General features: G+C 38.6%; 1 protein-coding gene across 3 annotated transcripts in view; it reads left to right on the top strand.

Annotated features, from left to right (window-relative positions):
* The first annotated feature begins 481 nt into the window (after positions 1-481).
* Positions 482-27,755, top strand: part of KIF13B (kinesin family member 13B) — a 165,257-nt gene continuing 137,983 nt past the window's right edge. For all 3 annotated transcript variants that reach the window (XM_064482496.1, XM_031442133.2, XM_064482497.1), the window contains exons 1-2: positions 482-629; positions 16,060-16,153. In XM_064482496.1, coding sequence (XP_064338566.1) covers positions 575-629; positions 16,060-16,153 — 149 coding nt within the window. In that variant the 5' untranslated portion in view covers positions 482-574. The remainder of the gene's footprint in view (positions 630-16,059; positions 16,154-27,755) is intronic.

Genomic DNA, 27,755 nt, shown 5'->3' with positions numbered 1-27,755 from the left:
CAGAGCCCAAGGTCTTGACTAGAAGAGGGGAGGGGGTAGGTTGGTACAGGGTAACCTGTGGACTTGTGAAGACTTCCAGAAGAGGTTAACTTTTGACTTATCTTGAAGGATGAGTTCAGCAAAAAAGGCCGGGAGGGCAATCCAGGCAGAGGAAATAATTTGAGCCAGGGATCAAACACTAAGATGGGCAGGAAATGGGTCTGGAGAGGTCGCAAGGTCTCCAATGCTACCTAGTCAACTATTTGTTTCCAGGTGAGGCTCAACGACAGCTTGCGTCTCAGCGATAACTAACTGCGAGGGTAAGAGGGGTGCAGAAGCAGAGCGGCACTCAGGGGCTCCAGCCTGGGAAGCCCGACCCGAGCTCTGCCGCCCCGCCCACGGCCCCCTTCGGGAACTCTAAGTCCCGTCATGCAGCGGGGCGCACTCCGAGCCCCGTGGCCAGCCCCGCCCCTCCCCGGGCCCGCCCCCGGGCCCGCCCCTCTCGCCCGCAGCCCCCTCCCGCCCGGTCAGCCCCGAAGAGTTGCCCGGTGGCCGCGGCAGACGGAAGCCGAGCGAGGGCCTCGGCAACGGCAGGATGGGGGACTCCAAAGTGAAAGTGGCCGTCCGGATCCGGCCCATGAACCGAAGAGGTGAGCGCCGAGCCCGCCTGGGGCCGCCGCGGCTCAGGCGGCAGGTGCCTGGCGCGCCCTTCCCCTCGCCGCCGCCGCCGCCGCCGCCGCCGTGTGGGGTCCGGCCGGCCCCGCCCCTGGAGTCCGCGTCCGGGCAGGGGGGAGCGGCCCACGCACCCCGAAACCTGGTTCCCCGCGCCCGCCCCGCCTGCGCGGGACGCCCCTCCCCTCGCCCGCACAGCGTCCCGCGCCGCCGCGGGCCCCACGTCCCGGGCCGCTGCCCCTTCCGCCGGCGCGCCCGCCCCGCCGCCCTTTCGCCCTCTCGTCTCCCTGCCCTTCCAGGAGGGCGACCGCGTCCCGCTCCCCCGGCTCGCTTCCCCCTCCTCCTACTCGGCCCTCGTCCCGCGCCTGCGGCGTCCCCGCTCTCGGCCCGCCAGCTGTCAGAGCGGCCCCCGCCCCTGGGGTCCTCACCCCCACCCCCCGCTTGGCCGGGACAGCCAGGGACCCCGAGGCCCCATGTCGGTGGCCCAGGCGCCCCAGCCCTGCACCCTTGTGGCCCGCGGCGGCAGGAAGAAGGGCAGGGAATTTGGTTTCCTCCTGAGAAAACGCTCAAGTGCAAAAGTCCTTCCTCTTGGATTTTCACTTTATGTTCCTTTAACCCGGACAGCCATAAAGAGTTGCAAATACTTTGATTGAACGTGGGTAGAGATTTCCCGCCCCTCCTTACTTTGGTTGAACTTGGGTAGAGGAGACCCCCGCCCCCCGCTTTTTTTGACTGTTGAGAAAGTTTTGTTTTTGCTTGAAGTCATATTCGTCATCTCTCAACAATAAATAGTTTAGGTGCCAAGATTCTTGTGAAATTGTATCTTTCAGACATTCTCAATTCTGCAGGGAGGGTAGAGAAAGATAAACCGAGTACATTTTAAATCCTCTTTAGACAGTCAGATGGAATAGAGAAAACCCCTACTCGAAGTTAGAAGAGGAGGTGGGCCAGGCCTTGGCTGTAATACGTAACTAGCTGCGTGACTGGGCAAGTTACTTTAAATGAGATACTGTAAACTCTTATACCAAGTGGTACTGTTGGAATCATTATGGTCCCAGGAAATGACTTTTCAATTGACAAGGCTGTAACTAATCCGAATCATTCGTGTAAGTACCAGAATTATTTTCTAAGTCGTTTTTGCAACTTCTTTGTTCATAATCAAGTGTTGTCTTAAGTCTGTGTAGAAGTTGAGCTGTTTTCCAGTTTTCTTTGCTGTCTTTTGTATATATTGAGATACGCAGATCAACAGGTTGACATGTGCTTTGTTGGTTTGTTCTCTTGAAAGGTTTTTTTTTTTTTTTTTGAGTTGATGATTCCTCCTGTCCCTGCTAGGTCGGCTTAAGGCTGTCAGATGACAGAAGAAATTTCGCTAAGAACGTAATTACTTTAAGTTCTCAACTAGTGCACGTTTTGGGTCTTCAATCTTTGCCTCACTAATTCCATGCTCTGACAAAATGAAAGAACCTAGATGAACTCTGAAAGTTTTCCAAAGCTTCTGGTCTTAAGGTGTTCAGGCAGCTTTATTTAAATTCACCTCAAATTTATTACCATCACAGTAATTAAAAACAAAACATAACACCAAGCCACAGAAGACACAACTGATCTGGGATTTGATTCTGAACGGATGATCTCAGCACATCAAAAAAAAAATTTCCTATTCACAAAAAACTTGGAAATGTCAGTGCTAAAAAGAGGCAGCTAATCAGCCACCACCAAAAGCCAATCTCAAATAATTAAAATCCTTCACCTCCCCCTCCACCTTGAGTTTCAGCTTTCCAGGGGAAGTACTTTTACTTATAAATTATCATTGATTAAATTCTAGTAATTGTCAGTATCAGAGTTTCAAGGGATGCATAGAAAAATCTTTTTAGCTATGGAGTAGGTGATGGCTGTTCCTTTGGCTGAACTCATTTTAAAATTAAGGTTTAAGCATGGATCCATTACCCTATAAATATAAGTGCATTATTTGTGGTAAACTGCCTCCTCATTTATTTAGTGCCATCTCTTACTTAGCCTTATATTTCTTGAGTGCACGTGGACTTTTTTTTCCATGGTTACTACAGATAATTAAAATTAGTTCTATTTCTGTTTTGTTCTAAAGTAGTTATTTACATAAATCTAGAGGTTATTGTGGAATACGATGTAGTGGAATTCTAAAGCCAGTGGTTTTTAAACTGCTAAATAGAGTTTACTTAAAAAGTCTAAAACACAGCCATATTCCTTCCAGTCATTTTGGAAAAAAGTTAATACTTTGGCCAATTATTACTTCTGGGAAAATTAATGTATTGAGTAATGGTATATAATTATGCTGAATAGTGAATTTTGTCATAATTTCTCTCTTAGCAGGTTAGTGCAGGAAGCAACCTCAGAAATCATTCATCACTAATGAAAATGAGATGAGAATGGGTTTTGGGGATGATGTAGTTTTACTCTATAGACTGATATTTGGAATCATATTAGCTACTTTTTGAGGAAAGTCTGCAATTTGCAAGAAGCTCCTAATGTACTGCTGAGTTTCTGACTGTGCTTAGGTGTTAAGGTAGACAGTTGGTTTATTATTTAACATTTATCATGGAAGTAAGAGTGTTTCAGTCTTTTTTGCTAAATTATTTGTGGGTTTGGGAAACTTTGTTATTTGAACATTAAGCATTAGGCCCTAGTTCAGTAGTAGCAAGAATTGTAATGACTGATGAATGTGCTTTTGTCAGGAATATTTTTCTTATACATTCTAACATTATACTAACAAAACAAAAAATAAAAAGGAAAAAGTCTCTGACATTCATCCATCTTATCATTCACACTTATTTTCTTATTTTCATTCCAGTTTGTATTCACATGCATATGTAATTGTACATAGTTGTAATATTACACCTTTTTTGGCCTTTCTTCATCTAAAATACAGACTTAAACAGCTGAAGTAGAAGGGGTTAAGCTTATTTTGTCATGAGATCTGGAAGTTCTATTTGTCTTTTCACGTCATCTTTCACACTTGTTCTGCTCATCAGGTAACCTGGCTGTGTTCTGTGTACTGTAAGGAACACCCGTTCATACATTATTAACCAATCTAATTATTAAATGAGCCGAAAGTTTCACAATCATAATTGATGGCACTAGTTAGATCAGTGATACACTCCTATTCAGGAATTTGATGTTTTATAACTTTCAGCGGCTTAAAAATATTTAATGCTTATTGAGTGCCTGCCAGGTGTCTGTCTTATGTTAGATAGTCCCGGATCTGATTGCCTTTCCACCTGGGGCTTCCCGAATTTAAATATGTATAAGGTTAACTATCGAAGCAAATAAATCTATGTAAAAAGTGTCTGGAAAATATGCTTTGCTGTCTACCTAGCCTAAAGTGATGAAACCAGAAATCACATTAGACATTTAGCTAGAGAGCAAAACAGTGAAATGGGTTATTTCAGGTGTTAGGAAGCTTGGACAATAAACTTATTTTAACAGGTATTTCTCAAGGGTTTGCTTTGCATTTCTTTCCATACTTGATGCAGTGAAAGTCACGAACAATAACCAGTACAGTGAAATCACAATAATAGAAGTCAGGGCTTAAGTCAAAACCATTTAACAAGGACGACTTTTATGTTAGGAGAAAAAACAGTATAAAATAGTATGGTAGCTGTGTGATTGAATCTAGTGTTGTGATTATTTCTATGTAAAAATGTAAACAGGAATGGGCAAGGGCTAGAAAGAAACAGAAAATGAGATTGATTGTTCTTGTTGGGGGAATTTTATTTCCTAAAAATTTTCTCCTAGTGTTGCCTAGTATGGTAGCATTCAGTTAAAACAATTTTTTTTTTAAATTTCTACTTTTTTGGAGCAGGGAGTAATTAGGTTTGTTTATTTATTTACTGGAGGTACTGGGGATTGAACCCAGGACCCCATGCATGCTAAGCATGTACTCTACCACTGAGCTATACCCCCACCTCTAGTTTTGTTTTTTTTTTTAAGTATGCTTTATGGTATGCTTATGAGGAAATGACTGTCATGTGAAAAGATCTGATTAAAAGGTAAACACCTATGTCAGATTGCTGGTTATTAAAAGTGCCAAGTGAGTGGTAGGGTGACAGAGGAATTTAAAGGAGTGAAGGATCACTTCTCAGGCTGGTGATTAGGGAAGGCTTCACTGTGAAGGGAGAACTTTGGTTCTACTTGGAGGGGAGGAAGCTTAGGATTGGAATGGGTACCCCGTGGGAGGGGTGTGGGGGAAATTGGTTCTTTGAGGAGGTATGGTCTGAGAGCCAAGGCTTGGAGGCAGGAATGAGCCAGGCAGGTTTAGGCAGCAGAGACAAGATAAGCCTGCCAGTAGGGAGGGTTCTGGGAGGTTGACTAGAGAAGGATGAGATTAGAAAGATCAGGTGAAGTTGCAGGGAGCCCTGACAGCTAGCTAGGCTCAGCTGTCTAGCTTTAGGGTGGCTGCTCCATGGGTCCTGTTTAGCTTTTTAGAACCTCGTGTGGGTTTCAGACATGAGCCTGATGGGGAAAGATCGCCAGATCCCCGGGCAAGACTGACAGCCTGGGTAGGTGACTGATTCAGGTCATTGCTGAGCCACATTGAAGAGCGTGTGGTGAAAATGAAGCCACGTGAATAGGAAGGGTAAGGAGACAGGTTAAAACTGGGTGGAGGTAGGAGGAAGATTAGAAGACTCCGGCCGTCAGTGAGGAAACAGGTGTCCTTGGGAAATCCAGAGGCTGGAGAATCTGTTTGAAACCAGGTGTTTTTGACCCTGAGACCTCTCGTGCTTCTTAAGCCTTCTCAGAGAGACACCTAGTGTTGGAATTAGGGAGGACCATGGATGGAAATTTCTGGCATATTTTCTGAAACAGAAGATGCTTGTTTCATTTGCATCTGCTTGATATGCTAATGGAGAATGAGACACATGTATCACAACATTCTTTTGTGTCTGCTGTCAACTCAGTGACTGAGAATGGGGTTTATACACACAGGGCCAGAGGCTTTTGGAGAAGAAAGTACACATTTATCAAATCAAATCAAAATTTGTTTGAATCGGCATTCACTTTTAGCCCCTCACCTCCGTAAAACAATGCCTAGTGTCAGCGTTTTCCTTCTTTAAGTTCTGAAGATGAAGGAAACCAGTATTCATTCAGCAGATGAATTGAGCTGCTTACTGAGTGGAGATGGATTTCTTACTGATCTCTGTGCTTGCTGGTGGGCTTCCCCTTGTGTTTGGTAGAGCGTGTTCTTAAAAAACCTTGGTGGAGGGAAGTGTGAAACTAGCTGGTATGTAGGACAAAGTCCATGACTTAATTGGCACTGGGCTTTAACTCAGAAACTGTAGATAGTTTTAGAAGTTGGTATTCCTGAATTAGCCCATTCAATTTAACACATCTTGATTGAAGGAAAAAAAATAGCTGCTTTTTGAGAGCTTTCTGTTAGCTACAGGGTTCATTACTTTTTATACATGACAACATGATTTGTTGGAATTAGCAAAATCTGGTTGTAGGAATTAGCAAGACATTTGCAAGAACAGTGAGGAAGTTAACTGTAAAAATTCAGACAGCAGGAAGGAGACCTGTATGTATAATTAGCAGTTATCAAGAGGTTACCATGGGCTGACATGGTCCCAAGCACTGAACTAGATTATTTCTGTTAATCCTCACGAAAGTGCTAGGAAGAATTTATACCATGACTCCATTTCACAGAAGGAAAAAGGGGAACTTGAACAAGCTTAATTAGCAACTTGTTCCAAATCACAAAACTTTCAAATGGCGAAACTAGGGATCGGAACCTAGACAGTTCAACTCCAGAGCCCCAGCCCTGAAAATCTGTGCTTTCCTGGAAAAGCGGAAGAGCACAGTGCATGAGGGGTGAGAAGAGTGACGGAAGGTGGCCTTACTGAAGTGGGGAGCTTTGTGGGGAGCAGAGGGATACGAAGTTAGAGGTTGAGTACAGGCAGGTTCAGGAGGGTCTCAGACAAGCTTTAAGGAGTACCATGACTAGAGGGTTTTTTTTTTTAAAAGATAAAATTGTTATGTAACATTAGTTTCAGATGTACAACATAACACTAAAGTGATCACAGTAAGTCACCTTACCATCTGTCACCAGTTAACCCCTTTCACCCATTTTGCCCACCCCCCCAACCCCCTTCCCCTCTGTAATAACCATTCTGTTCTCTGTGTCTGAGTTTTGTTTTGTTTTTTGTTTATTCATTTTTAAAAAATAGATATTCCACATACAAGTGAAATCGTACAATATTTGTCTTTCTCTGATATACTTCACTTAGCATAAGACCCTCAGGGTCCATCATGTTGCAAACGTATAGGTTTTTGAATAGAGCAGTGGTACTGTTAATGTGATGCTTTAGAAAGATAAATTAATCTGTGTGTCTTTATCCTGCTCACAGGCTAATAAGTTAGCTTGTTATGTTTCATGGATGCTGGTGGAAGACACAAGACTTTAGGGTCAGAGGACTTGGCACAGCAAGTAGGGAGAGCAGTTCCCCTTGCCTGCAGATCTCGCAGGGGTGACATGGAAGAGTCCAGATGGATGCTGTGCAAGCAGTGGGTTTGTGTCGCATCCGAGGAACACTGGGCTTGGGGAGTTCATCGCTTTTAAGGGGTAAGCCAGCCTGAAGATTGCTGGCTGCGAACACATTCCTGAGAGGTGGGCGGGGTAGAGAGCATTGATGGCCTTGCATTCTCGATACCCCCAGCAAGAATGGGTCGAGGTGGTATGAAAGCAACTGAAATTTAGGAGATACAGGGAGACTGCAAAGCTTCTGGTTTAGATGACTAAGTGAAGGAATGCTGGTGTCATTAACTGAGATCAGAAATGTGGGGGAAGCAGGTTTTAGGGTGGAGGTGTGGGACTTAAAAGCTCTGTTCTTGGACTTTAACAGTTATTTAGTGCTTATCATATGCCGCGCACTACACCTCAGCTGTGCAGAGATACAGTGCACGCCTGCAAGAAACTCAACAGACTGAGTTTCAGGTTGTAAAGTGCAGCCAAGTGGATGGATCCAGAAAACTGTTGTACATGAGTCTGAGACCAAGGGACTGGAGATATGTGTAGATTTGAGAGTCATTACTATATTTAGAAGATGAGGGGAGGGTACAGCTCAAGTGGTAGAGAGCATGCTTAGCATGCATGGGTCCTGGGTTCAATCCCCAGTACCTCTTCTAAAGATAAAGGAGTAAACCTAATTGCCTTATCCTCCCTGCCCTCCCCCCCAAAAAATTAAAAATTAAAAGAGTTAGAATACCAAATTAAGGCATACGTGAAGGAGCAGGTCACAGAGGCCAGGAAGAGAGACATAAGGAGGAGCAGGTTAAAGTAATGGGGGGGGCCCAAGGCGAAAAATGTTACCGAATGGACAGTCAGTAGTCAGGATCACAGGAGTGGCATGTGTGATGACACTGAATTGTGCTCATTGGATTTGGCATCTTGGTGGTCAGTGGTAATTTTCAGAAGAATAATTTCGACTGAACGGATTGGTGTTGGTGTGTTGGTGGTGGCCTGAGAAATTGGGGGGTGTGCCGACGCGGAGGCGGTGAGTATACGGAGTGTTCCCTCAGGAAGCCTCATGTGGAAGGGAAGGGTGAAGAGTGGTCTCTAGAGGTGGGGTTGGGAGGAGAAAGGCCTGTTCCTAAGTCTGGGATATGTTTGAGCCTTGTTATAGACAGAAAAAGCCAGTAAGAGTGGGAATTTTTTGAATATGGGGGGAAGAGGATAATTATATGCAGGGGAAGACCTGGAGTGCTTAATTTTCTTGGTGAGGTAGAATGTGAGGCTATTGAGAATTGGAAGAACTGGGTTGGCTGGAATCTTCAGAGTAGTGAGTATTTAGAAGTCTGGTTGAAGGACTTTAACTGTATTTTATATGTACTGAGGGCAGTAGGGCCATTCCTTCTAAGTTGTTTTTGAAATGTAATTCACATATCAAAAGCAAATAATTCACTGGCTTTTAGTGTGTTTGCAGAGTTGTGCAGGCATCACCACTATCCTATTCCAGAACATTTTTATCATCCCAAAGACAGCCTCTCTCCCATTAGCAGTCACTCTCATCCACCCCTAGTCCCACAACCCCCTGCCATGCCCTCCTCCCCCAGCCGCCCCTGATCTACTTGTCTCTATGGATTTGCCTGCTCTGGACATTTCATATAAATGGAATCATATAACATATGGACTTTGGTATCCGACTGTTTTCACTTGTAATGTATTCAGGGTTTATCATGGTTATAGCATGAATTAATACTTCATTCCTTTTTAAGCTGAATAATATTCTGCGATACGTATATGCGTTTTATATGCCCAGTCATCAGTTGATGGGCGTTTGGCTTGCTTCCATTTTTTGGCTGTTAATGAATAATGAAAATTTGTGTAAAAGTTACTGTGGGGATGTGTATTTTCATTTCTCTTAGGTATGTGTATATGTAGGAGTGGAATTGCTGGATCATATAGTAACTCTGACATTTGAGGAACTGCTAAATTGTTTTCCAGAGTTACTGCAGCATTTTTACCATCAGTGTGTGAGGGTTCCAGTGTCCTCCCCCACACTCTCATTGTCCTTCTTTTTGATCATTGCCATCCTAGTGGGTGTGAAGTGGTATCTTATTATGGATTTGATTTGTGTGTCCCCGGTGTCTAATGATGTTGATCATCTTTTCATGTGCTTGCTGCCTGTTTGTGTATCTTTTGAGAGATATTCAAACCCTATCCTTATTTTTAAAATTGGGTCATCTTATGATTTACTTGTAAAGAATTCTGTATATAATTCTGGATCCAGTCCCTTATCAGATACATGATTTGCAAATATTTTCCTGAATTTGTGGGTTGCCTTTTCATTCTCTTACGGTGTCCTTTGAAGCACAAAAAATTTTCATTTTGATGTGGTCCAATTTATCTTTTTTTTTTAACCTTGCTTGTGCTTTTGATTTGATATCTAGGAAACCATTGCTAACCCAAGGTCATGTGCATTTAATGCCTGTGTTTTCCTGTAAGAGTTTTATAGTCTTAGCTTTTACATTTAGGTCTTTGATCCACTTGGGGTTGATTTTTGAATGTGGTAGGAGATAGAGATCCAACTTCATTCTCTTGCATGTGGATACCCAGTTGTCCCAGCATCATTTGTTGAAGACTGTACTTTCCCCATTGGATTGTCCTGGCATCCTTGTTAAAGCTCAGTTGACCATAAGTGTGACAGTATATTTCTGGACTCTTAATCATAATCCACTGATTTTTACACTTATCCTTCGGTTAGTACCACACTGTCTTGATTCCTGTAGCTTTGTAGTAAGTTTGAAAGTGATGAGTGTAGTCTTTCTACTTTGTTCTTTTTTAAGATTGTTTTGCCTTATAAGTTTGTAAATACCTACTTCCTAGCACTCTGAAGTTGATTTGTTTCTTGAAGGTGCACATTTTATGTTTTGGATCACATAAGATTATTTTAACTATTTTCATACTGTAATTGCTCTTCCCCTTACCGGGAGTCCTGTCTTGGATCGTCTTCATTCTTTCAGTTTTTCTTGAACCGTTTTAGAGCTCAGTTGTATTTTATCTTTTGTCTATTGAATAGATTATCATGTTCAATGGTAAAAACATGAAAATTGAGTGATTAGGATGTTTTATATATCTCTTACTAGAAAGCAAACAGCCAATTTTCTTTTTACTTATGTGACATCACAATTTTTTTTCTCCTTGGGTCAGTGGGCCTCAGGGGGGTCCTATATGATACCATGATTCTAAGTATGGTAAGGAAGTAGAAGTCACACTCCCCATTCTGCAACTAAGAATATTACATTCCAATGGGGAAAACAAGTGCTTCATACATGAAATATTAGTGATGAATATTTTATTTGTAGGAGCGTATATAGCCATGTAAAAACTATTAGGCATGTGACACAAATTAGTTGAAAATAGACCCATATATACCTTGCAAAATTTGCAATTTCATATTTTATTATTTTTTTTTATTGAAGTGCAGTCAATTACAATTTGTCAATTTCTGGTGTACAGTACAATATCCTAGTCTTGCATATACATATATATATTTATTTTTGTATTTCAACATTTGTAATTTAATTAAAATGTGAATCTTACAAATAATTTACTATCCTTTTAAAACTGGACCTGCATGAATTTAACAGTAAGTTATAGTTAGCTTTTTAGGAACGTGGTTGATGGGTAAAGGGAGATTCATTTATATTTCTGAGTAGTAGATTTGGTTTGAAAATAATTATCAGTTTTCTGGAGAATTAGAAAAGCAGATGACTAAATGGGCAACTCTTAATTTGTCCACACTGAGAACGATGCATTTCCCCAGATGGAACATGAGTTATGTGAAGGGAGTCTCCCAGGCCCTGCCCATCTTTTACTATGATGTCATTGGAGAACGAGCCATAGCTGATTTATGCATTGAAGAAAGACTTGTTTCAAGTTATTGTTCACTTTTACAAGGTGACTAATATGCTGGCTGAATAAGCTGGATTGTCGACTGTTGATATTTTATTCATAATGAGGGACTTGACCTAGAAAAGGATCCTGTTTCAGAAATAATTTGGGATCTTTAATGTTAAAGGAGTAAATTTCTTTTTTTCCCAAGACTCACAGGTACATCGTAGCATTCGTGGTTCTGAGTACTATAAAGCTTGATTAGTCATGACACAAACTTATAGTACTACTTGACTCTAAGATTACTCTCGGGTTTTTTTTTTATTATTATTATTGCTTTTCAAGCATAGTACTAATTAAATCCCAATCTCATTATTTTAGGCTTCCCTGGGAATAAACTGTTGTCCGTGTGTTACTTATTATAGTAATGAGTATTCAGTGCTTTTTTTAAATTGTGGTCAGATATATATAACATAAAATTTACCATCTTAAACTAGTTTTTAGTGTACAGTTCAGTGGTATGAAGTACATTCACATTATTGTGCAACCATCACCACCATCCATCTCTAGAACTTTTTGATGTTGCAAAACAGAAACTTCATACCCATGAAATACTAACTCCCTGTTGTCCCTTCAGCCCAGCCCCTGGCAACCACAATCATACTTTCTATCTCTATGAATTTAACTACTCCTGGTGTCTCATGTAAGTGGAATCCTACAAAACTTGTCCTTTGTGACTGGTATATTTCACTTAGCATCATGTCTTCAAGGTTCATCCATGTTTTAGCAGAATTTCATTCCTTTTTAAGGTTGAATAAGCTTCCATTGAAATACATATACCGCATTCTGTTTATCCGTTCATCCATTGATGGAAAGTTGGGTTGCTTCCACCTTTTGGCTGTTGTGAATAATGCTGCTATAAACATGGATGTGCTTTAATGCTATTTTTGCAAAGGAAGTGCATAGTAGCTAGGTCTTTATCTTTTTTAATCCAGGTTTTCCAAACTAAGAGGAAGATGTTTATGTTTTGGATTTTTGTTAGGTGTTAAAATTTTTTTCTTTTCTTTTCTTTTTTTTAGTTCAGCTTAAATTTAAAGCCTAAATTTGGTGTTGCTACTTAATCACAGCTTTGCTTTCTAAGCAGTATAGAGCAAGAAGTTTTCCGCGGAGAAAGTGTCATATTTAGAATCCTGCAGCAGTGTGATTTAATTCAACCATTAGTAACATTTGATGGTGCACTAGCCATGGCATTTGATATTAAAATGTTTTTCATATATCTGATCCTTAGACTCTCTAAATCTCACCGCTTTTGTTTGCTTAGGTGTGTGTTACTAGATATTCCACCCATACTCTAAACAGTCTTGTGAAAAGCCTTCTCTTAACAGAGTCAGGGTGGGAATTTTATTTGATAATAAAAACTGAACTACTAAAGGAGTGAAGATTGTTGTTTATATTTTAAAGGCCATCTCCAGTGGGTGTTAAATGTAGGGACATTTGTAAATGTTGCACTCTTTAGGCCGAAATGAGTTTAGGTTGGATGTATTAGTTATTATGTGATTCTTTGAATTTTAGATTTTCCAGGATTGGTTCTTTAATTATGCCATTTAAGGCTTCCAGATTATTAGTTGTATCTAATAAGTCATGAGGGGGAGGAAAGGGGCGTTGTGAAGAGGATGGGTAAAAAGCCTACAAATATTGAAGGAAAATGTTTGGATCCTTTGTCAATTCAAGATCATCTGCAGTGAAGGCAAAACACTAGGGAGGGTGGGGGGAGTATTTGATTGAGGGATTTTCAGGCATGCATTCTAGATGCATACTTCTGCATACACAACTACACATGCAGCTCCTTTGCTCAGAACAAATGTTCTTGCAAGAAACTAATAACTAACTTTGTGGTGGGTGGTGAGGTAGTAGATTGAGTCACAGCACAATTTCCGGAGACTTAATAAAGCATTTGTGTATAGCATAGATCTGACTGTACGGGGCTAGCCAATATGATATGGTTGGAGACCATTAAGGAGTGGTGGTAACAGAGTACGATGATTGCAAACTTTCTTGAGCTCTGGGCTGGAGGAAAGGAAGAAGTAAAACTGCATGTGTGAAAAGTGTTTGCATGGTGGCTGAGGGCTTCTTGCAGCATTTCTGTGATAATCTAGAGTGGATTTAAACACAAAGCATTAGAAATAGACTTTAATACTAGTTGACCACAGTGAAACATATGCCTTTTGGGGGTTAGTATTCCACGCCTGGGTAAAACATAGCTCTAATGTTTTCCTTTCACTTCTCTTTGCCTGAAAAGTAGATTGGCTAAGAGAAAGACCACTACATTTTTTCGTACTTTTAGATTATATCTTTGAGGACAAATGTAGAATAACTGATATGAGAAAAGTTGAGTTGTGGCAGGCACAGGGAAGGGAGTTTTTGTTTTATATTTGTCTCAGTTAAATAAGTTAAAGCAAGTGAACAAAAAAAGAAATCATCTTTCCTGACAGTAGAAATTCTGTGAAGTTATAATGAGTTTGACATTGACATTTGGCCAAGGCTTTTAGGGAAATGCAAAATGACTCCAGTGTAGCGCAGGTCCTTTCCTTAGAGCATTTCTTTGGGTAGTGGAGATAAGGCAAACAAAGTTTCATACTTGGGGTCAGAAAGTTATAAGAATATAAAAATATGAGAACATAAACATGATGTGGCCTATACTTAAAAAAAAAAAGCTTTATTGAGATACAGTTCACATATCATATAATTCAGCCAGTTTAGTGGTTTTTATTGTGCTCGTGCAGTTGTGAAAGCTATCAGCACAGTCAGCGTTAGCACATCTTCCTCACCCCCAACAGAAACCCATTTCCACTAGCAGTCACTCCTGAGCCCTAGGCAGTAACTAATCTACTTTGTCTCTGTTTGCCTGTTCTGAACATTTGAAATAAGTGAAATCATACGATGTGTGGTCCTTTGTGACTGGCTTCTTCCACTTAACACAAGTTTGATCTATGTTGTAATACATATCCGTACCTTATTCCTTTTAATTGCCAAATAGTGTTCTCTTTTATGGATATACCACATTTATCCATTCCTTAGTTAGTGGATATTTGGGTTGTTTCCATTTTTAAGCTATTGTGAATAGCCAAATGATACTGCTACTCACATACAGAATTTTGTGTGGACATAGGTTTCTCTTGGGTGTATATCTAGATGTGGGAATTGCTGGGTCATATGCTAACTATGTTTAACCGCTGAGAAACTGCCAGACTGTTTTCCAAAGTGACCACCATTTTACATTCCCACTGGTAATGTATGAAGGTTCCAATTTGTCCGTGTCCTTGCCTATACTTACATATCTGGGTTTTTTGTTTGTTTTTGACATGATCCAATTTACATTCTTCTTATTTTCTTTTTTTAAACTGAAATATAATTGACTTACAATATTAGCTTAACTTATCTGTCTTTTTGGTTATAGTTATGCTAGTGGGTGTGGAGTGTTATCTCACTGTGGTTTTGATTTGCATTTCCTCAGTGTCTAGTGATGTTAAGCATCTTTTCTTCTGCTCACTGGCCATTATTGTATCTTTTTTTGGAGAGCTGTCTTTTCAGGTCCCTTGCCCATTGTAAATTTGGATTATTTGTTTTTTATTATTGAGTTGTAAAAATTTTATTTTCTGATGCAGTTCTCTTATTGGATCATATATCCAATTCACAAATATTTTCTCAATTCTATGGGTTGTCTTTTTACTCTCTTGATGGTGTCCTTTGAAGCACAAGGGTTTTTCATTTTCGTGAGGTTGCCCCAGCACATTTGTTGAAAAGGCTGTACTTCCCCCTTGGATTGTCTTGGTACTGTTGTCAGAATCATTTGGCCATCAATATGACAGTATAATTCTGGACTCTGTTCCACTGATATATTTGTCTGTTTTTCTCTCCTTATGTTAGTACCACAATTACTGCGGTTTTGTAATAAGTTTGAGGTTGACGGATGTTGTCTTCATAATTCAAGATTTTTTGGCTATTCTGGGTCTCATGCATTTCCATATAGATTTCAGGATCAGCTTGTTAGTTTTTGGGGAAAAAAAGTCAGCTAGAATTTTGATAGAGATTGCCTTGAATCTTGTAGACTGATTTGGGGAATATTGTTGCTGTCTTAACAGTATTAAGTCTTTCGGTTCATGAACTTAAGTTATCTTTCCATTTGTTTAAGTCTTTAATTTCTTTTAACAATACTTTAGAATTATCAGTGTACATGTTTTGCAGTTTTTTTACATCTGTACTTAAGTATTTAAATCTTTTTGATGTTACTATAAATAAAATTTTCTTTGTCTCTGGATTTTTCATTTGTTGGTGTATAGAAACACAACTGATTTTTGTATATTGTCCTACAACTTTGAAGAACTTGTTTATTCTGGTAGTTTTTAGTGGGTTCTTTAGGATTTTCTTTATACAAGATCATATCATGCACAAATAAAGGTAGTTTTACTTTTTTCTTTCCACTCTGGGTGTCTTTTGTTAGTTTTTCTTGCCTAACTGCCCTGGCCAGAAATTCTAGTATGATCAGCATTGAACAGAAGTTGCAGTAGTAGACATCCTTGTCTTATTTCTTTTTTTTTCCTTAACATGTGAAATTCTTTTTTTTTAATTTTTATTTTATTAATTTTTTTGGTGGGGGGAGGTAATTGAAAAAAATTACTAATTTTCTGGAGAATTAGAAAAGCAGATGACTAAACGGGGGAGGTAATCAGTTTACTGATTGATTTGCTTGTTTAGTCATCTAAACTGGACCTCATGCATGCTAGGCACACACTGTACCACTGAGCTATACCCTCTTTTATTTCTGGTGTTAGAGGGTAAGCCGTTTGGTTTTTTACCATTAAATGGGACGTTAGCTGCAGGTTTTTAAATGCCCTTTTTCAGATTGGGGAAGTTCCCTTCTATTTCTAGTTGGAGTGTTTTTATCATGAAAGATTGTTGGATTTATTTATTTTTGTGTGTGTCAGATGTTTTTTCTAACATAGATTAATTTAAAAATGACTTTTTTTCTCTTTTTTTATCTGCAGAAATTGACTTGCATACCAAATGTGTGGTGGATGTAGATGCAAACAAGGTTATTCTTAATCCTGTAAATACTAATCTTTCCAAAGGAGACGCCCGGTAAGTTAAGAACCAGTGTTACGATCAGTGGGTTTTTAAATGACTGAAAGCAGCAATGGCTGCTGAACTGAGTTCAATTGAACAAACATTGAATGCTTGGTGTGTAGAGATCTCTCTTCCACTTGGCAGCAATACGAGGTCTATGATATGGAATGACTAAGTGCCGGAATGAGTGTTGTAGGCAGGAATGGTATTAGAAGCTCAGAGAAGAGAGCTTAAGTTAGATTGTGAGGTAATTGAGGAAGGCTTCTTGAGGGAGATGGTACTGGCCAGAGGATTAGGTTGGATGTAAATGGGAAGAAGTCGGTAAGAAGGGAAGGCTTTTGGGTCATTCCTCTGCATGGGTTGTTTTTACTTCTGCCAGTTTGCATCCTGCCTGTCAGTCAGAGCCCATTTCCAGTGCTACTTTCTTCCCAGTAGGCATTCTTGCAGCCCTCAGGGATCCCTCTCCTTTTAGTCCCTGTAAGCTATAATGTCTACGACCTAATTTAATTATTATGTATTGTTTTGGATTTTTAATTGTAACTCCAGAGTAGATTTTAAGGTCTTGGAGGGAAGGGACTCTGTTGGGCTGAGGATAAATATTTGAGCATCATTTGTGGATTTGGGTGATAGTATGAACAAAAGGGAGGGCAAGAAGGTGTGAGGAAAGTGATCGTGGGGAGGAAGGAAGAGGTTAATTTGGTTTTTCTCAGTAAGTGCAGGAAAATTAATTTAATCAGATAAGCTGGGGTCAGATTCTAGAAGGCCTAAAGAGCAGATGAGGAGATTTGGCCTGTATTTTTATAGGTAAGATGGCATCTTTGACAGTTTTTGAATTATTGTGATTAAGGAGGTGGATTAGGGAGAGTTGTCAGATTGCTGTGTAGACAGTGGGTCAGGGTGGGGAAAGACTGGCTTTTTGTAGGGATCAGATCCTGGAAGTGGAGAGCACAAGTTAGAGGAGGGTGCCCACCATGGTGCTGCGCACGAAGTGGGCACTTCACAACACCTGTGGAGACAGTGTGGTACATGGAAGCACACACGGAAGGCGCTCCATAAAGGTTCTTTTGAGTTGAGTTAAACGGAATTGAAAAGAGCATTGGAGTTGGAGTCAAAATCTGAAATCAAATCCCTACTTAACTATGTTATCATAGTTGGTTATTTTAAACTTTTTTGAGCTTTATCTGTATAATACCTGCCTTACCTGTTTCATAGAGGTGTTTTCTGAAGATCAAATTAGTGATCATGAAAGTGCTTTGTAAACTGTCCTGTAAATGTTCAGGTTTATTGCTACTGATGTAGAGATATTTCTTAAGCATCTCCAGGATATGCTGTTACTAGGGTGTGAAGGATACAGACGTGTCAGGAAAGGTGCTGGGATTTTGAGCCTGCTAAATGAAGGACCTTCTGTCCTGAGTATTAGTTGAAAATACTACTTTTGGGGGCTGTTTATTGCCCTTAGAGCTTTCAATCTGAAGACTGTTGCTTTCTTTGGAAATGTGGACAGCTGTGAACAAACTAGGAGGCAATACCTTCTGGTAGAAAGAATGTGGGCTTTATATACAGACTGACGGATCCAGATTCCGGCTTTGCCACTTTCTGGCATGGTTATCTACCTGTGTTCCTTATTTGTAAAGAGTTTCTGTTTTCTATTGCTGTGTAACAAATTACCTCAAAAGCTTAGTGGCTTAAAACAACAATAATCATCTATTATCTCATGGCTTCTGTGGGTCAAATTCAGACTGGGCTCAGCAAGGATGGCTTGCTCTGCTCCATGATGTCTGGGGCCTACCAGGAAGACTTGAAGGCTGGGGGATGGAGTCATCAGGAGAAGGCTCGCTGGTCACCCAGGTCTGGTAGTTGATGCTCCCTGTTGGCTGGAGATGCCGCTGGGGCTGTGGGCAGAACACCTCCTCACAAAGTAGCAGGGCAAGCGTCCCGAGAGTGAGAAAGCCAAGCAGAAGTGGTATTGGCCTTTTATGTCCTAACCTTGGGAGTCACACAGCGTCACTCTTTCACATTTTCTTGCTCGAGGCTGGTACAGAGCTCTGCACAGTTTCAAGAAGAGGAAACAGACCCATCCATCTCTGAGTGGAGGAAAGTTAGTGTCACATAAGAAAAGGGTTTGGGGTGGGAAGTGTGTTGTGGCTGTCTTTGGAAAACACAGTCCATCCACCACAATTGTATCATACCTACCTTTTGAGAAGAAAATGAGCACATAGAAGCTAAAAAAAAAGTTTCTTTCCTTTTGAGATCTTTAAATCTCAGGGATTTGTGAAAGAATTAAATAGCACTTTTTGGTTCCATAGAATATCTTGGATGGCTCTTTTTTAACATGTGCTGAAAATACAAATTGAATATTAGTTCAGTGACATAGCATACTGTCTGATGAGAAACTTAAAAATCACGACTGTCAATAAGGTTGGTATGTAATGGCTTTTGCTGAAGTAAAGAAACCTAGTGTCTTAAAAAAAAAACCAACTCTTTATTGAAGTATGTAATATACATACAGAAATGTATATATAGCTTGATGAATTTTCATAAGTTGAACACACTCTGATAACTGGCACCAAGATAAAAAACAAGAACATTACTAGTATGACAAAAGACCACCTCGTGAGAAGCACTTTTTCTTTTAATGTAATATGGAGGTGAAAAGAGAAAATAGAAATTTTGGGATATAGTAGTTCAGTGGTATATGTTGATTTCATTAAAAGGAAAAAAATAGGAGGGAAAGCACAAATTAGAAGTTAAGGTTAAGAGGGGGGAGGGTGTAGCTCAAGTGGGAGAGCACATGCTTAGCATGCAGGAGGTTCTTGGTTAAATCCCCAGCACCTCCTCTAAAAATAAACCTAATTACCTCTCCCTCACCAAAATAAAATAATTAAATAATATGCTAAAATATTTTTAAAAACATAAATTAAAAAAAACTTTTAAAGTTAAGGTTAATTACAGTCTAGTTTGTAGAATGATTAATTCATAAAACAAGTTAGGGTTTTCTAGGAGCTGTTACTCGTAGCTAGAGAGCCAGGGATGTGAAATTGGCATAAAAAAGTGATTTGAGTCCATTTAAATCACTAATCAGAAAGGCTCAGATTAATATTTTTCCTTTAAAAGCTACACTACCCTTCTTTTTAGAATAGTATCCAATTCTGTTACTCTAAAACTGTGTACTTTATATGTATACTTAACAACCTAAGTTAGTATGCTTTGAAAGTGAACATACACGTATTAAAACAATGGTTTGTATATATTTCTGATTAATTTTGCATTAACTTCTGAAAATTTCATGATTTGGTGTTTATGCTTATAAAAAGCTAATAGAAGCCATGGTTAGATGAACATGTAAACCATTTTTGTCTTAAAGCTTAATTATGGGGATTTGTGGAACATTTTTGCTGTGCTATGTATATGGAGTTCCAAAACTTTTGAAAAAAAAAGAGGCTTAAAATTCAGAAAATTCATAGTACATGGTAAACAAGAGATTAAGAAATGCTGACATTGGAGCCAGACATCTAGATTGAATCTCACCTCTACTACTTAATGTGATGTGGAGCAAGTTACTTAATTGTCCTCTGCCTCAGTTTATTCATCTGTAAAGTGGAGATTATTATAGTACCTGCCTCCAGCTCGTTATGGGGATTAAATGAGTTAAAATATGTAAAGTGACAGTGCCTGGTATACAACAAACCTTACATAAAGGTTAGCTATTACTTTTAGTATTACTGTGATTGTTATTATGGCCCGTATTTAAGTTGTAGTCTGTGGTATGTTTAGTGAGCTATAATATAACTTCATAAAGGAAATAAAAAATTTTTAAAACAAAATAATTCAATACTTGAGTATACATGTCTGTCACAAAATTAGCTAGTTCTAGAAAAATTTCAGCTTTGCAAAGTCAGAAACTTTATTTTATCTAGTTTGTCCAAAGTTGGTGGGGCATCTAGGGACTAACATGCCATCTGTTAGAGAGATAGGCCCCTGATTTTATATTAACAGTGAACAAAACATTGATCTCTGCCATCCTGGCTTCTCCTTAGTGTCAGCCAACTTTGGGAACCAGGTCAAAACATTGCTTGTGAACGTAGGATAAAAACGAAGGGACATTTTCTCAGTTATGGAAAAGATTAAGGACAGACTCTTTCTTCTCCACAAGACTCTGCTGGAACACCCTAGTGACTGAAATACTTGTGCCCAGCAGCTCTGTCTTTTCCTTCTCTGTATAGTGCAGGGTACACAGATAGATTTGATCTGTTTTCTCATGCAGTGCCATACTGCTTATCCTGCTGGTACAATTAAATGTCTTTGGAATTACCTTTTTGCCCTGAATCAATTTAGTTTTCTAGATTGGCCCTTGGGGCTTCCCAAATCTTCAGTAACATTTACAAATCATAATTTTGGGCTAATAAGTGACTGATTCATTGTCTATTCTTACTAGATTTTTATAAGTGTAATTCTCAGTTTGTAATTCTTAGCATTTAGGAGCACTTGAAGTCCCTTTTGTAACTAGTTACAATAGTACCACGATGTAGAACAGTCCCCTTTTAAACAGCTAAGTAAATCTTTAAGCCTTATTTTGTTTGAATTATATCTTAAAACTTAAGAAAGTTATATCTTATAACAGAATGTTAATGCTCCTGCTTGTTACTATGATAGGGCAAACTCGTTTCTTAGGCTAAGTTTTATCTTCTACCTTTTACCTCATTTCCTCTCCCACCTACCAAACAGGCCTTTCCTGTTCATTCTGGCTAAAAAATGGAGATAGTTAAAAAGCTGTTTTAAAAGGGATTGAGATGAGATTTCCCATGGACAGTTAAGAAACAGTAGCGTTGTAAGAGTTGTATTTAGGTGAGTTTGGAAATGGGAATGCACTTTCCCATAGGAACAGACAGTTGTTTCTAATAAAAATGCTGTTCTATTAAAGTAACTATTTTGGCCCTACAATAAACATTCTTCTCTCTCTCTCTCTCTTTTTTTTGCTGTTAGTGTGTGGTGATTTAAAAAAAAAAATGCAGTGACTCTCAGTAACTAGCAGACTTTGGTGTCAGTGTGCCAAAGGTGCTAGTAGTTTTATCCACCAATGTTTTTGTACCATCAGTGCAAATACCAACAGGGTGAAAAAGGCATATGTCTTAGTAGTATTATGAAAATAGTTCTGACCTCAAGATCCACTGAATAGCTCTGGGGTTGGGGGGCCCAGGAGTCCTCAGACCACAATGAGAACCAAATTTAGGGATTAATCTAATTCATGAGCTCTAAGAACTGAAAGGATGTCTTTGGTTTATTTTTAAACTACTTTATTGAAATATAATAGGCATGCCATGTAATTCACCCCCTTAAAGTGAACAATTCAATGGTTTTTATTATATTTACCGAGTTGTGCAACCAGCACTGTTACCAAATTTTACAACATTTTTATCACCCTATTAATCTATGTTCTGTCTCTGTAGATTTGAAATTTGACTGTTTTGGACATTTTATGTAAATGAAATCATACAATTTGTGGTCTTGTGTGATTGGGTTCTTAGCATAATGTTTTTGAGGTTTATTCATGTTACAGCATTTATCAGTACTTACTGCTTTTTATGGTGGAATAATATTTTGTTGTTACTCTGTTTTGTTTATCCATTGATCAGTTGGTGGACATTTGGGTTGTTTCCACTTTTTGCCTGTTATGAATAATGCTGCTGTGAACACTTGGGTACACTTGGTGTGGACATGTGTTTTCATTTCTCTTAGGTAGCTGTCTAGGAGTGGAGCTGCTGGGTCGTCTGGTAACTCTATGTTTAACATTTTGAGGAATTGCCAGATTGTTTTCCAAAGCGGCTGCTCCATTTTACGTTCCCACCAGCAGTGTATGAGGATTCCAGTTTCTCTGGCTTTTAAAGAACCCTTATTTACTGGAAGGAAAATGGTGGTGCCTGTGGCCAGTTGGAGAGTGCATACTCTGCCTGAAGGCATTCAGATTACAATTAAAAAGCAAAACAAAACATTGTGCCGTCCAAACAAAACAGATCTTGGCCAGATTCAGCTCTTGGCTACTGATTTGAAACCTCAGGTTCTACTAGACTTTTCTGTTGAGCTGTATTTCTGGTAAGGCTTTTAAAAAATTGAGCCTAGTTTTAAAAATATAGTACACAAAAAGGTTTAAATACTAAAACACTTTTATGTACTTATCACTCAGTTTAACAAATCACTGCCAATACAATTTAAGCCTTTTGTGAATAGCCTCCAGTTTTAACCCCTTCCTTTCCCACCACAGTTAACCACTTCCCTGAATTTGGTTTTTATCTTCTCCTTATATTTCTTTACATTTTCACTGTGTATATTTGTAAATTGTTTCTACAATATAATGTGTACACAAATGCCTTTTTCTAGTCAAAGGTCACAGAGATGTGTGACTTAAAAGACTGCTTAAAGTAAATGCCTCATTTTTTAAGGCAAAAAAAAAAAAAAAAACCCCACAAAACCTGTATTAAAAGGAGCCAGTAATATCACAAGTTTATCTTGGTGAGGAAAGCTAAATGTTGATGTTTTATCAAATACTCTGTTCCTCCTTTTTTTCTTTTAAAAAAAAAAAAAAACAAGCCAAAACAAAAGCTTCCCCTTCTATCTATTGTTTGTGGTGAATTCTAAGCAAGAGTGGCAGTGAAAATTGTTTAAGTGCACCTCCAGCTTGGAAGGGACTGTCAATCAGTGAGCTATGCCTGTTCAGAGGTGCTGGTTTAAACACCAGAACTGAAACTGGAAAGGGAAAGAAATTCTCAGTATAAATTGCACTGCAAATCCCTTGGTCGTTTAATCCATTTTCTTTTTAGCCCTCTGTTTTCTATCCTGTATGTGTGTGCATGTGTGTATATTAACACTACAAGCATTAATAGATTAACTTGGAGTTTCTCTTATAATTTTTTTTTTTTAGCTTTTTAAAAAATTGAAGTACAGTCAGTTACAACGTGTCAGTTTCTGGTGTACAGCACAATGTCCCAGTCACGCATATACATACATATATTCGTCTTCATATTCTTTTTCATTAAAGGTTATTATTGAATATAGTTCCCTGTGCTATGCAGAAGAAACTTGTTATTTTTTAGTTTCTCTTATAATTCTTTATTACACTGCCCTACAAAATGTAAGATTTTAAGATCTGAATTTTCTATAGAAAATAGTTGGGGAGTTTGACTTGAAGATTTTAATGAACTGGACCGCTGATTTCTTTGGTGTTTTGTGAAATGGCCTGTTTGTTCTCTAGTGCATGTGGAAGAGACTCTCCAGCATGAATGGAATTAGCTGTAGATGGCACAGATAATGCTGATCATTTTCTTGTAAAACTGTGGGGCTTCCTACTCCTTCCTGTTGGGTTATGTGTAACCTAATGATTAATTGATGGTGTGAAGATTATAGCTGCCAGTATAGTGAAAAGAATGTCTGTGATGTTGATCTTAGCCAGCACTTGTCAGAAGGGTCATTAAACTCTTTATCCTTCTAATTGTTCACCAGACATCAGATCTTAGTCAAGATCATTGGGTAATTAATGTGTACCCAATATGAGCAAAGCATATCCAGTCTTCCTCTGGAGGCTCAAAGTACTCTGTTCCTGGTAGATGAATGAATATATGCAGAAAAAATGTCTATAAAATGTATGCAGAATTAAGTGAAGTTGACCCATGTAAATACATTTCTCTTGCAACTGTGTTGTGTAATACTACTAAGGGGAGGACCTTATACCAATAATTACTTTGAAGTATATAAAGTCATTTTCAGACTAATTCCTTGTTAGAGGAAGGCATCATTAGGTCATATTAGATAATGACTTTTAAAATTTCTTTATTGCTATATGGATGCTAATTTAAGTGAAGATTTTAATTGAAGGAAGTCATGCAAAATGTAATTATAGTATATACAATAGACCTGTTTGTTCTCTCTGCTGTGAAATGACTTGAGTGAGGCTAATAATTCTGCCCAAATAGAATTTGCTCCTCTGGAGAATAGTATGTGGTGTGTTTTAATTTCATAAGGAGGCTCTTCCTGGGGGAGCTTGTCCACCCTGATTATGTCAGAGGAAAGTGGAAAGAGCAGTGTTCTGTGTACTCAGAAATTTTAGAGGATTCCTTCCCCTTTTAAAAAAAATACTATGACCGTTGAGCGTATAAATCATTTACTACTTTTGAATATAGTTGTAAAAATGAATCAGGAAGACTCTTTAATTTTATTTTAAAAATTTATATATATTTTATTGAACTGTAGTCAGTTTACAATGTTGTGTCAATTTCTGGTGTACAGCACAGTGCTACAATCATATAGGAACATACATATTTTGATTTTCATATTCTTTTCACCACAAGTTACTGCAAGATCTTGAATCTAATTCCCTGTGCTATACAGTATAAACTTATTTATCTATTCACGAAGACTCTTAAAAGCTAAAAAAATAGTAAAGTACGTATGGTTGAATTCATATCATTGCATAGTTACATATATATAGATAATCAAATAGCAGTAAGTACAGATTTTTTCAAAGTTTTACTGGCAAAAGCTAGTAGGTGGCGAAAATGAGCTGCTTGTTAGCTGATTAGTAAACCTGTCTGAACAAAAATTAGACTGTTATAGTAGAATCTGTGATATCTTAGCATTGTCGTTGGATACATGTGTCAGGTTCATGCTTTTATTGCTTTTACTGGTACAGCAAAAAGGAGAAGTAAACTTTTTTCTTTAATGCAAGAGTCTATATCACTGTGCTTGAGGTACTACTTGGATGCAAACATTTGATGTAATGAGGACGCAGGGTTATGTGTGTGTGGTTAGTTATTAGATTAAGTGAGTTATAGGTAATAGGAATTAAATGTTTTTAATTTCCCCAGAATTCTGGATTCAGCATAAAATTATCAGATATACTGATACTATCTGATATACTAGATAAGATAACTAGTTATGAGTAAAGTTTAGGTAAAACTACCAAGCCCCACTATTGATGTTTTTAAAAATGGTCTTTGTCTTTTGTTTGACAATACTTTCTTTTTAAGGGCAATTTGTCTCAATCTCCAGTGTAGGAGTTGTTGCTAATATAAGCCAGATATTGTATAAGAAGCTAGACTTATGTTTTTAAGATGGAGGTGGCAGTATTCCATGAAGAAATGTGACATGAAAAACCAGTCCAACCCCGAAAGTTGCTGTATCACAATATCTTAAAATCTTTATGATCCATTCAGCAGTTGAACATCAACTTTGCCAAGTGTCAAGCTAAGAGTTCGGATAATCTTTATTAATCCTTAGTTCCATTAATTTGTGGCTAAATTATTTTCAGCACACAGTATTTATCAACATACTAGTAAAACAAAAAACAAAGCAAAACAGAAAAGTAGAAGTTGAACTATTCTGTTGTGGACCTTGTAAAGCTAGATTTTTTGAAGATTCAGATTTGAAATGAGGCTATTGTTTAATTTTGAGCATTGTGCATTTTCTTATGAGTGTGATATTTAGCTAAAATGAAAAATGATTTCTTTTGCAAATTAGTAGGGTTGAGTTCTGGAGCCCTTCAAACTACATCCGTAGACTTTGATAGAGAAGTATTCTGTATGATGGTGAATTTCACTTTTGTTTCACTTTTCATCAAACTTAATTTATATATACTTATAATTAAATAAAAAATTCTGTAGAATGGGTAATACTTAAGAATAATAATCTTTATCTTTGTGTATTGACCCATAAATGAAACAAATCAGTAATGCTTTTGTTCTACTTTTAAGAAAACTGAAGTAGAATTTACATAAACATCACTGAGTAGGTGAAAGTTGCATTTGCCGTTTGATTTTTTAAAATCTCTTTGTTTTGGAGAATTTAAAAGATGTGTCAAAGTAGACAGAACAGTATAGTGAACCCCCCCATGTGCTTGTCACTCAGCTAATACTGTCCTATCCAAATCTTCAACTCATTCCTTTTTCCCATATTATTTTGAAGTAAATCCCATTTACCTACAAATATTTTAATGTATCTTTATTATTTTTATGGAGGTACTGGAGATAGAAACCATGACCTTGTCTGTGCTAAGCACGTGTTCTACCACCAGGCCTCCATCTTTATTATTTTTAACGTAACTGAAATACCGTATTACACCTAAAAAATTAACAGTAGTTATGCAATAGAATCAAATTTTCAATCATTGTTCATATATCCAATTGTTTCATGAAATTTTCCCCCAAAGTTTGTTTTGAAGAGCATCCAAATATGGTCTACACATTGTGATTGGGTTATGTGTCTTTTAATTTATTGGTTCCTTGGTTGTTGAAGAAACTGGGTCATTTGTTCTGTGGATGGATTAATAAGTGAATTATTACAAAGGATATGTTATCCTTATTTAGTCAGATGCCAAATCTTGACGATTTTTCTTGAGAGTATTTTTATGCTGACATTCCTTTCCATTCTCTGATGTTACCCTGGTTAGGACCCATTTAATTGTTTAGATTACAATGTAGCCTTCTAACTGGTTTCTGGAACCCACTAATACCAGGCTGATCTTCCTTCAAGCCTGCTCCTACTTCCTGTAATCTATCTTTTGATTTTGGAGCCTTTATTATTTCTACTAATTAAGAAATGCCGCTGCGTGGGTGACATCTTTTGTTTGTCCCATCCTGATTTCTAATACTTGTACTGTTTTGCTTTTCCTTATGTGTTTTGAGTCCCCCTTGCCTTTTAGAATGGCTACTTGAAAGCCAGGACCACTTCTTCGTCTGGTACAGATTTTCTCAAGCAGTGGGTGTTCCGTGAATGTCTCTGGGTTGATTACAGCTGTTCTGTTAGATATTACCCCCAGTCAGTAGTTGGAAAGGTGACTTGTGAGTCTGGGAGTTGGATTTTATAAAGAGTATTTCTCCAGGCAGTGGTAGGGCCCGATGAGCCATCCCATCCATTCCACTGTGTAGGGTGCAGTTTTCTAGGAAGAGAGTCTTGTCCACTCGATCCGGTCTCCTGTTCACTCCCATGGCACCATAGCTTTTGTTTTGCTTTTCTTGTTTTGACAACAACCTTCTGTTTCATTGATTACATTTTAAGCTTGCTGTCTCCTGGTGATCTAATATTAGGATCATACTGTAAGATAAATTTCCTTGGGAAGAATTTCCTGAAGATGAAATAATTCTCTTTGTGATGTATAGAGTAGATGTTGCAAACTGAGGTGCCATAGGCTCCATTACCCGTAGATATGTTTTGTTTGGCCTGTAGTTTCAATATTTAAAAAATCAGGGGGTTTCAAATAAAAATTCAGATTTGCAGTTTTTCCTAAACAGCCTGAAAATCTGGCATCCCTGGGCTTACTGCCTTCTTTGACAAAGTCGTAAGCGCTTCAGGTCCCCAGCTGGTGGACTCCCTCATTGATGTTATTTGCCCGGTCCCTGTGGACCTTTCCATCCAACCTTGGTGTAGATCCCTCCTGGCTTCCTGACCCTGGCATTGGGTTTGGGGCTCACATTACTTTTTGAAACTCTTAACCTCTGCACTCTGCATATGTTACGTTTTCAGTTTTTCTTTATTAGGTTTACCATGTGAATTCCATTATTTTTGACATGACTTAGTATATTTATTTGCGAAAATGTAAAAAACAATGCTGTTCTTAAACTTGGGCTTAACA

This window comes from Camelus dromedarius, chromosome 36 (assembly GCF_036321535.1).
Source record: "Camelus dromedarius isolate mCamDro1 chromosome 36, mCamDro1.pat, whole genome shotgun sequence".
Taxonomy (NCBI): Eukaryota; Metazoa; Chordata; class Mammalia; order Artiodactyla; family Camelidae; genus Camelus; species Camelus dromedarius.
The sequence above is the reverse complement of the archived record's forward strand: the minus strand, read 5'-3'. Positions and strand labels throughout refer to the sequence as shown.